This window comes from Jaculus jaculus, chromosome 13, assembly GCF_020740685.1.
Source record: "Jaculus jaculus isolate mJacJac1 chromosome 13, mJacJac1.mat.Y.cur, whole genome shotgun sequence".
Classification (NCBI taxonomy): Eukaryota; Metazoa; Chordata; class Mammalia; order Rodentia; family Dipodidae; genus Jaculus; species Jaculus jaculus.
The window spans coordinates 3,221,994-3,233,981 of NC_059114.1; the positions used below are offsets into that span (position 1 = coordinate 3,221,994).

An 11,988-nucleotide genomic window follows, 5' to 3' on the forward strand; every position below is an offset into this window, starting at 1 on the left:
TTTTGGTTCAAGCTGGCCCTGACAATTTTTTGACTAAAACGTTCAAATCTCAGGCAGCAAAAGGAATAATGAATAAATAAGATTGCAAAAATACAAAAAAAGCTTCTGGATGCAAAAGAGATGAGTTACCACTTAAGGCACTTGCCTGCAAAGCCAAAGAACCCAGGTTTGATTACTCATGCAAGCCAGATGCACAGGTAGTGCATGCACCTGTAGTTCACGTGCAGTGGTTGGAGACCCTGGCACACCCATTCTCTCTCTCTGACCCTTTTTCTTTCTCTTTCAAACAAACAAGCAAATAAAAATATGAAAAAACAAATAACAAAAAAAAATAAACCCCACAAAGCTTATGGCTAGGGTGGTGGCACCTTTAATACCAGTGCTCAGGAGGCAGAGGCAGGAGGATCACTGTGACTTCAAGGCCACCCTGAGACTACCTAGTGAAGTCCAGGTCAGTCTGAGCTACAGTGAGACCCTACCTTGAAAAACCAAAACAAAAAAATAAAAACAAAAAACCGTCCAGAGAGAAAGTAACCAATCAATGAGGCAATGTGACAGAAATTATTTATAATCCATATAATTTATTATCTAAAATACATAAAACATACGATACACAATCTACAAAGCAATCTCATCAGAGTGGACAAAGAAGCTTAGTATACATTTTTACTCATTTTTAGGGCTTCTTAAAAATTTGAACTACTAAGCTGGGCATGGTGGTGCACGCCTTTAATCCCAGCACTCAGAAGGCAGAGGTAGGAGTATCGCCATGAGTTTGAGGCCACCCTGAGACTACATAGTGAATTCCAGGTCAGCCTGGGCCACAGTGAGACCCTACCTCGAAAAACCAAACAACAAAAAATTGAACTACTGATATCAAAGAGGCTGACACTGAACTCCTGAAAGGGAGTGAGGTACTTTTGTTAGGCAGTTAGGGTGGCACCTGATGATAAAGGCAGAAATGACTGCCCTCTGGGACATGCACTGGCTAGAGATCAAAGGATGACCTGACTTCTTATCTCTTGCCAAAAGGAGATCTGTTTTTCCACCCTTGAGCCCCTGCTGGGAGGGACTTCCTCTTTCCTAACCCTGACACTGTGGTTAGTCAAACTTAAGACCCCAGAACTTGTCATCATGGCTGGCCTTGTCCTAAGCCAGCCTCTGGACCAGACCAATCAGCTTTCTCTCTGGCTCACCTAAGCCAGAAGGTGAAACCCACCACAATAAGGTTATAAATACACATGGGGGAGGGGCAAGTTTCTGTCTGGGCTTCTGAACATCACTCACGAACCTGCAGGCACTGGTGAGTTTCCCTCTTGCGGCAGGCTAGGTTCAGACTAGGGGAGAGCCCCTGACCTCTGCTCCCACATGGGCTCTTCATCCCCTCCGGTGTGCTGCACGGGAGGAGCTCTTGTACTTTGTGTTCTTTGCTTTCTGCCTCCTTCTATGGTTTGTTCAGGCCACTCAGACCACGTGGCTGTATTCTTTCTTCTTCCCTTGGTTCTGTACTTCCCTTAATAAATAGAATAATGGCCAGGTATGGTGGCATACACCTTTAATCCCAGTACTCGGGAACCAGAGGTAAGAGGATGGCCATGAGTTAGAAGGCACCCTGAGATGACATAGTGAATTCCAGGTCACCCTGGACCAGAGTGAGACCCTACCTCAAAAACCAAAACAAAACAAATAAATAGAATAATGTAATACTCATCCTTCTCAGTAGTGTTTTATCCAATTCTTTGTTCAGTGTTCAGTAGTATACACGAACCTCAGGTTTGGGGTTCCAGAACCTCAGGTTTGGGGTTCCAGACTCTTCTCCTGAACCCCTAACACCCTGTTTCACTCCTGACACTCCTGCCTCCAGCTCCTGAGGACTGAGATTACAGGTCCTGTTACTGACCTAGCCTTGCACAGAAGGAAGAAAAATGGGGACTTCCAGTTAAGATGGCAATGTAGGTACCACACCAAAGCAGCCTGGGGGGGGGGGAGCAAAAAAAACCCCCAAAAAACAGAAAAATACATTCTTTTACTAAAAAGTATTGAAATTGAAATGAATGCAGGGAAGTAGAAGAGATCGAGAGCATCCATAGACCACAGAGGCTGGCAGAAGAGGCTCTGGCAGGTCTGCGGGACCTCAGCAGCAGTCCACCAGCCAGCCGTTAGGCTTTGCCTGAACCACAGGAAAACCCACTGAGGGGAGTTCCCACTCACACTGGACCTCTCTGAAAACTCAAGAAACATGAAGGGAGAACGACAGTGAACAATGGAGGAGCAGATCACAAGGTCGAAGAACAGGTGGAACAGCGAGAGAACTAGAGCAGCATGGCAGCCTCCCCTCCCCACCACCAGTGCCCAGCTCCAGAGAACAGAGCAGCAGTCCAGGGACCCGGCCACGCCTACTTGAACCAACAGCGGTGCCCGGGTCCAGCCCTGGCTTGAAGGAGGGTCCCCGAATGGAGGTGTGAAAGGGAGAGGCGAAATAACAACTTGAAATCAAGTTCTGGTGCAAGCTGACAGGCTAATGCTGAAGGCCGCTGAGTGTTTCCATCTTTCTCTCTCTACCTGCTTCTCTGTTTCTATTTTTTTATTTTTGTCTTTTTCTGTTTTCTTTTTCTTGTTTCTTTGTCTTTTTTTCTGTTCTCTGTTTTTCCCTGTTCCTATGCATCCATGCTCCTTTGCTTCTCTACTTCTCTGCTGCCACAGCTCTTAGCCTCAGTCTTTTATTTTCTGCAAGAACAAACTTCAAGGCATAATTTTACAGAATTCATAGAAACTTTTTGTTATTCCTTTTTATCAAACAATCCCATAATTATTCACCTCAAGTAAAGTCATCAGGCCCCTATAATGATTACCTGTTTTTACATTTTCCACATGTATGTGCGGTCAAGCACTTGTGAGTTCCTGAACTTCTACTTTCAATTGCTATGTTAAAGGTGAGAGGCAAAACAACCGCAAATGGGGCTTCCCATCATTAATCACTGATCCAGTAGATCTATTTATCCTTTAATCATTTATTTTGAATTTTCCTTTTCATGTCCCTCCAATACTTAGACTTTGGTCCCCCCGATTGAACTTTTTCTGACTTTGGTTGTTTTTCTATAAGGATTCTTGGTAAAGAGTCATAGTTTGTTGCAATTGCCACCATTTAGAAAAATCAGTCATAGAACAATTTTTACATTGTTCCAGGAGGTTCATTGTTTCCTCCTAAGTGTACTGTACTTCATACCTGACTTTCTTTAAGGCCTTTAAGGAAAACAATTATCTCTGACCCTTTTTTTTTTCCAATTCTATGCCAGAGCCTTTTTCAGATACATTGATCAACACTTCACCAACACCAATTTTTACTGGAAAAGTAAACTTAGAGATTGGGACACCAAGTGAAAGACAGAGAAAGACAAACATTATACAGAAAATCACATATTTCTGTAGCATAGAGTGCCAAAAATTTTTCTATAGAGGGATCATATTGGACTTCAAGGAAGAGATAGCTGGGCTGGAACTGTGTCAAGCAGCTCTTCAGCGCTCCATTCCTTGTGATCCTGAAATGGCATGCTTGCTGTCTCCGGTGCAGCGGGACCTAAGCAGGAGCAGAATAACGGAGACCAAAATCATCCCAAAAGATAACTGGGATTACACCAGGTCAGTACCCACCTAATAAAACTCGTATATAGGCCTGAACCAGAAGTGCTAATTGCACCTTCCATATCAGGATAAATTATATGTTAAATCTGATGGATGGTCAGATTTGCCATTCTTAAATAAGCTGTATTATGGGCGTGTTATTTGTTGCTTCTTGATTTATAGTGGCTTTGTTTCCTCTTCTGTTATACATTAGGGAAGGGCCTCACCTGATCACAAGCTGACTTGGAACCCTCTACAGGCCACAAATCTTAACCTCCTTGTCAGGTTTAATGGAGTGTGTCAGGATTAATGGAGTGGATGAGGCACCACACAGCCTAAGGGACAGACAGAGGATCAGGTTGTCATAATACCTACTCTTGGATAAACACTCTGTACTGTTTTTCATTGAAAGTGTACATTGTTTAGTTACATTTTAGAAGCTATCTGTATTTTGTTCCACTTAGCCTACTTGAATACTCTCATAGAAGGCAAACCCAACACCTAGGGTCATTTTTGTAGATACTTTGAGAGTCTTGAGAGCCACACCTAGTGCCTTAAGCTCCTTCCCTGAAGATATATAACATCAGATTGATTGATACATCCCATAATACCCAGCTACCTAGAAAATCTAATCATTAAATAATATAGGATGCAAAAATATATACATTATAACACAAGAAACACCAAAAGTCAAGACAATATAAATCCACCAAAAAGTATTAATACATCAGAATGACCTCCAGTGAGAACGAGTTAGAAAAAATGCCTGAGAAAGGTTTCAAAAGAATGGTTATAAAGATGTTCAAAGAACTCAAAGAAGCAACCAAAGGAAGCAAAGAAGACACAAGGATGGCAACTTAATGAAATAAAGAGGTCAATACTAGACATATAAGGAAATAGAAATAATAAAGAAAAACCAGTTAGAATTATTATCAATAAAGAACACAGTTAATAAAATAAAAAACTCTGTAGAAAATCTCACCAGTAGAATGGATGAAGGAGAGGACAGAATATCTAAGCTAGAAGACCAGGTGGCAAATCTAATCCAGCCCAACAAAGAGAAAGACAAACTAATATATTATATGAGTGGGAATTTCAATATATTCAGGACACTATGAAAAGATCAAACATAACAATTCAGGGCACAGTAGAAGGAGAAGAATTTCACTCCAAAGGCATAGTAGGTGTCTTCAACAAAATCATAAAAGAAAACTTCCCCCATTTTGGGAGAGAGGTGCCAATGCAGATACAGGAAGAATTTAGAACACCAGCCAGACAAAACCTGCAAAGAACCTTTCCTCAGCATGTTATAATCAAACTACCAAACACACAAACCAAAGAAAAAATATTGAAAGCAGTCAAAAAGAAAAATCAAGTTACCTTCAAAGGCAAGCCTATCAGGATTACAGCGGATTAAATACCAACTTTACAAGCCAGAAGGGCATGGAGTGATGTTTTCCAAGTTCTGAAAGAACAACTGTCAACCAAGGTTACTTTATCCTGCAAAGCTATCCATTCAAATAGATGGAGAAATAAGGACATTCCATGACAAAAGCAGGCTAAAGGAGTATTTGAAGACAAAACCACCACTATAGAAAATACTTTAAAGAATCCTCCATGCTGAAGAAAAAGAAAAGCACACACATAAGGAACTTGGAAAAAAAAAACAAGCAATACTCAAAAACTAGTTAACACATGAGAGCAAAGGTAAAACCGAAAGAACTACAAAAAAAAAAAATGGAAAAAATGAATACACACCTGTCAATAATATCTCTTAATATCAATGGCCTCAGTGCCCCAAACAAAAGACATAGGTTCACAAACTGGGTTAAAAAGCAGGATCCTTCAAATTGTTGCCTCTAAGAAACCCACCTTTCTACAAAAGATGGACATTATCTTAGGAAGAAAGGTTGGAAAATGGTGTTTCAAGCAAATGGGCCTGGAAAACAAGGAAGAGTTGCTATCCTGATATCTGACAAGGTAGACTTCAGTCCAACATTAATTAAGAAAGATAAGGAAGGCCACTTTATATTGATTATAGGCACCCTCCAATAGGAGGACATTACAATCCTAAACATATATGCACCTAACATGGGGGCACCCAAATTCATCAAACAAATGCTATTAGAACTAAGGACACAGATAACACCAAACACAGTGGTAGTGGGTGACTTCACACCCCACTCTCACCAATTGACAGGTCATCCCAGGAAAAAAATAAACAGAGAGGCATCTGGACTAAATGAGGTCATAGCAGGAATGGACCTAACAGATAAATACAGGACATTTCATCCAAATGCTGCAAAATATACATTCTTTTCAGCAGCACATGGAACATTCTCTAAAGGAGACCATATATTAGGACACAAAGAAAATCTTAACAAAAACAGGAAAATTGAAATAATTCCTTGCATTCTATCTGACCACAATGGACTCAAACTACAAATCAATAGCAAGAAAAGCTATAGAGCATACACAAAATCATGGAAATTAAACAACACACTACTAAATGATGAATGGGACAATGAAGAAATCAAGAAGAAAATCAAAGAATTTATAGAGTCAAACAATAATGAGAACACAACATACCAAAATCTCTGGGACACAATGAAGGCAGTCCTAAGAGGTAAATTTATAGCTTTAAGTGCCTATATTAAGCAATTAGAAAGGTCGCAAGTAAATGACCTAATGCTTCATCTTAAAGCCTTGGAAAAAGAAGAACAAGGCAAACCAAAAATCAGTAGACAGGAAGAAATAATAAAGATTATGGCAGAAATTAATGAAATAGAAACAACAAAAAAAATCCAAAGAATTAATGAAACAAAGAGTTGGTTCTTTGAAAGGATAAACAAGATTGATAAACCCTTAGCAAATCTGACCCAAAGAAAGAGAGAAGAGACACAAATTAATAAAATTAGAGATGAAAAAGGTAACATCACAACAGATGCCAGAGAAATTTTAAAAAATAATATGACATACTATAAAAGCATATACTCCACAAAGTATGAAAATCTAAAAAGAATTGGTTGATTTCCTTGATTTATATGACATACCTAAATTAAATAAAGATGAGATCAATCACTTAAATAGACCTATAACAAGCATAGAGATCCAAGCAGTTATCAAAAATCTCCCAACTAAAAATGCCCAGGCCCAGATGGATACACTGCTGAATTTTAAAAGACCTTCAGGGAAGAACTAACACCATAGCTTCTTAAGCTTTACCATAAAGTAGTAAAAGAAGAAATCCTACCAAACTCCTTCCATGAAGCCAGCATCACCCTGATACCAAAACCAGGCGAAGATAGGACCAAAAAAGAAAATTACAGACCAATCTCCCTCATGAACATAGATGGAAAAATTATCAACAAAATATTGGCAAACAGAATACAAGAATATATCAGAAAGACCATCCACCCTGACAAAGTAGGCTTTATCCCAAGATGCAAAGATGGTTCAACATATGTGAATCAATAAATGGAATACATTATATAAATGGACTGAAGAACAAAAATCACATGATCATCGCATTAGACACAGACAAAACATTTGACATAATCCAACATTCCTTCATGATAAAAGTTCTACAGAAACTGGGAATAGAAAGAACATATCTCAATATAATAAAGGTTATTTATGACAAGTTTACAGCCCACATATTACTAAATAGGGGAAAAATGGAAGGTTTTCCACTAAAATCAGGAGCAAGACAAGGGTGTCCACTGTCCCCACTTTTATTTAATATAGTCCTGGAAGTCTTAACCATAGCAATAAGGCAAGAGACAAACATAAAAGGGATACAAATTGGAAAGAAAGAGATCAAGTTATAATTATTTGCAGATGACATGATTCTATATATAAATGGTCCTAAAGACTCTACCAGCAAACTGTTAGAGCTGATAAACACCTACAGCCACATAGCAGGATACAAAATAAGTACACAGAAATCAGTAGCCTTCCTATATGCTAACAACAAACACACAGAGGATGAAATCAGAGAATCACTCCCATTCACAATTGCATCAAAGAAAATAAACTACCTCAGAATAAACCTAATCAGGAAAGTAAAGGGTCTCTACAATGACAACTTTAAAACACTCAAGCGAGAAATTGCAGAAGACACTAGTAAATGGACAAACATCCCTTGTTCCTGGATCAGAAAAATCAATATTGTGGAAATGGCAATCTTACCAAAAGCAATCTACACATTTAATGCAATCCCCATCAAATTTTCATGGCATTCTTCAAGGAAATAGAAGAAACAATCCAAAGCATTCATATGGAATCACAAAAAACCTTGAATATCTAAAATAATACATAGCCACAAATGTAAGGTGGGTGGTATCACCATACCTGATTTTAACCTATACTACAGAGCCATAGTAACAAAACCAGCATGGTGCTGGCACAAAAGCAGACATGTAGATCAATGGAACAGAACAGAGGACCCAAATATAAGTCCAGGTAGCTATAGCCAGCTGATACTTGATAAAAATGCCAAAAATATTCATTGGAGAAAAGACAGCCTCTTCAGGAAATGGTGTTGGGAAAATTGGATATGTATCTGTTAAAGAAATTATACAGGTAGCAGACATAGAGTTAGTGCAAACACCCACTCGGTGAGTTAGTGAAGGGAACCACGTCATAGATTTGGGTGTAAGGAAAATATGAACGTGGCAGATTAGAGACCAGAGGAAAATCATGCATGTAATCACAGCAAGAAATTACCCTAAACCATAAAGCAGAGGTGAGCAAAAAAGCTCCACCAGGGCTGGACAAGATGGCTTAGTGGTAGGCATTTGCCTGCAAAGCTAAAGGACTCCAATGTGATTCCCCATACCCATGTAAGCCAGATGCACATGGAGGCACATGCATCTGGAGTGCCATTGCAGTGGCTGGAGACCTGGGCATCATGCCCATTCTTTCTCTCTCTCTCAAATAAATAAATAAAATATATTTTCAAAAATAATGAAAAGAAAAGCTCCTTCAGACCAAGAAATAATTTTATGCTCTGCATCCCTCCCCCCTACCCACACCCCATCCCCCACAGCCAGGCTGGGTGAGAGGGAAGCCAGACTCCCATGTGTCCCTGTGGCAGAGTGAAGAGAGGCAGAACCAGCCAAAGAGAGCGGAGCTCAGCAGAGCAGGTCAGAGTGGGGTGGAATTTGTGTCAGGAAGAAGACAGGATCCTTTATAGGCAAGGGGAAGATCTGATTGGTTGGTTAGTTTGGAGGGATCATCCCAGTTCCATTTCTGCCAAGAGTTTTAGTTTGTGTGTCAGGGTGAGATGGCATATGGGGTGGTATCTCCTGGTTTATTTAATGTCTCCATCTCTAACAAAAACAGCATTTTTTTAAAAAAAAAAAAACTAGTTTTATGGCTGTATAGATTGCTTAGTGATTAAACTGTTTGACTATGAAGCCTAAGGACCCAGGCTCGATTCCTTAGTAGCCATGTAATTCAGATGCACAAGGTAGCATATGTATCTGGAGGTCATTTAAAGTACATCTGGAGTTTGTTTGCAGTGGCTACAGGTCCTGGCATGCCAATTCTCTCTCCCTCTCTCAATACCTGCTTCTCTGTCTCAAGGAATTAAAAACTAAAATGTTTTAAAACAGTAGCTTTCTCTGACACTTCAATACCAAGTAGTAAAATCTTTTTTTTTTCTTTTCTTCAAAGTAGGGACTCAATCTAGGCCAGGCTAACTTGGACTTTAATATGTAGTCTCAGGGTGGCCTAGAACTCACAGTGATCCTCCTTCCTGTACCTCCCAATTGATAGGACTAAAGGCATGCACCACCACACCTGGTGCAAAATCCCTTAAAAATTATCATTATATCAAAGCAATTTTTAATGTATATACCTTTTATTCCAGGAGGAATGGGTGTAGAATTTAATTCTAGCAATTCGTAAGCACTCAGTATTTACTAACAAGGACATCTTTGCTGAGCAGGACAAAGCTGCTGAGAATAGCATAACCAAGTTCTAGAAAACCTTTCATAATAAAGGTGGTTGAATCTTGAGTCACTGTGTAACCTATGAAGAAGGAGAAAGAGAAATCAACCAAATAAAAGAAAAGAAACATGGCCATGAGAATGAGAGTGCTCTGTGTGGCTCTGATTTCTGGGCTGGAATTGTTCACACACTTGGAGCTGTGAAGGTAGAGGACACGCTTGTGATGTTTATACAGATGGAGAGCCATGGACACGCTGCTCCAGCCCATAAGACTCTGGAAGATGACATCACGGAGAGCCATGAGGGAGAGGAACAACCATTTCACTACTTGCCTAGATGGCAGCATAACGCAACTCCCACTCTGCTTGTCAGCCACAGATCTGTTCATGCTTCTGGAAAATGTGATATAACACAGTAAGTTGGAGCTTATCAGAGAATTTAACATCCAAAAGAGGAGGAGATAGGGAAGAACCTGTCCTGCAGTCTGTGGTTTGAGTTTTCTCCACAGGGTCACCCTGGGGTTGATGGTGACAGCCTGGACCATGCTGAGGAGACAGGTGGTGCAGATGGAGAGTCCTCGAGTCATCCTTCCCAGAAAAACCACAACTTTACAACCAACCTCACCTAGGGAGATCTTGAAATAAACAATTATGGCTTTCTCTCTGATAATTGTGCTACAAATCATGAGTATATTTGAAACTGCCAAGTGCATGAGGATAAGGTCTATGGATTTTTTCTTAGTCCCCATGAGAATGTTATATACATATCTCACGAATATCAGGATATTTCCCACAACTCCAGGTACAGTAAGAAAGAAGCAGATGGTGATTTGGATATGGTCATTCCAGAGCATCTTCTTACTTCATTCAGATCTAGAAAAAACATTAGAGAGATTCAAGTCAATTGTCCCTGTTTACTCGAGTGAAAAGAATAAATGCATAGACTCCAACCAACGGGCATCTTACTGATGATGTCTTTTGTCTTTTAAGAACTGTTAAGTCTTATTATTTTTTCTTAGAAATGCCCCAGCCTATAAATCAATACTTCTTAAAATCTCACAGGGATGTGTGTTCACTATATAAACATTACTGTTGTTTTCAGTTTTTTCTTCTATGTTGGAGTGAAAGTTAGCTTTAGAACCTTAGCCACTGAGTCATATCTGGTCTGGAAAATTTTATACATATGTGTGTGTGTGTGTGTGTGTGTGTGTGCGTGCATGTGAGTCTGTAGGGTTTCACATTAACCTAGGCTTACCTGGAATTCATTTTGTAGCCTCCAGCTGCTCTCAAACTCATGGCTGTCCACCTCTCTCTGCTTGCTGAGTGCTGGGATTGAAGACATGCAACACCATACATAGGCCAAAAACAATCTTTTGAGGCAGAAGTCTATTTGACAGTTTCATGTCTTACAAACATATAACTTTAAATATCAGTCTAAATTCTACTTGTCCTCCACAGTTTGAAATCCTCTCCACATAAATCTTATTTCTGATGACTTTCAAGTATATGTAGCAGTGACATTTACCTTACCACAGGGATATCGATAACATACCTGCCTGGTCTGTGCTGAAACACCGCCCTCAATAGATATCTGTTGTTCATTGTTCACAAACCAGCTCACATTTTAGTCACATCCACTTTCCCTGAACCCCTGTGTTGCATGTGTATCTGCTTCCTTCCTGCCAACGACAGTGAGAACACTTCAGAGACACTGTTACTATGTGGTCTCTAAGCTACCTACCACAGCACTTGTATTACATGGTCAAAGGTTTTAATGAACTAGTTACTGAAGGAGGCTCTGTTTTTAAAACTGAACACTAATCACCAAGATGATCTGACAAGATAATTTGGAGAAATATTTGGGTTGGGCTCCTGTGATTGTTAAACTGTGGGGCCTGGAGAAGTCCGTCCACTTTGGGTGACACGTGCAGCAGGGTGCTCAGTGTGACCTCACCCATATGCTGGGGGAACGTGCAGGCTTCCACCTACGTGGCAAATGACTTGTATTGTCCTCTAAGACATTCATAACTATGGTAATGTGGATTTGCATAGTCTCTTCATTGATCTAATGACCAGATAAATGTTTCAGGTATAATTCTCTGTTTTCTGGGACATCAATACCAGAGGTGTGAATAAGGAAAAGGTCATTGCTTCTCTAATCATTGCCATAGGAGAGCTGGGAAATCCTGAATGTCTGTTTATACTAGGTCTGGCTGTTTCGTAAAGAAGCTTATGGATATATTTTAACAAGCTTACAAAAGCTTCTTCCTCTAGTATTTAAGAAATGCCAAAGTATGGTATGTGTGGCTAATCAACTTTGTTGCAAATTGGTGAGAAAGCTGGAGGTTCATACAAGTTCCAGATGCCTGACAAATGTTTAAACCTGGGAAACAAACTCTGTGCCTCACAAAAC

General features: G+C 39.9%; 1 protein-coding gene across 1 annotated transcript; it reads right to left on the reverse strand.

Annotated features, from left to right (window-relative positions):
- Positions 1–9,538: 9,538 nt before the first annotated feature.
- On the reverse strand, positions 9,539–10,429 carry LOC101613876 (putative vomeronasal receptor-like protein 4). The gene has a single exon (XM_004670890.1). It carries the CDS (start codon positions 10,427–10,429, stop codon positions 9,539–9,541), a length of 891 nt encoding a protein of 296 aa, XP_004670947.1.
- Positions 10,430–11,988: the final 1,559 nt, after the last annotated feature.

Excerpts from the sequence above, each read along its gene's own strand:
- LOC101613876 (XM_004670890.1), bottom strand. The coding sequence starts at position 10,429 with ATGCTCTGGAATGACCATATCCAAATCACCATCTGCTTCTTTCTTACT.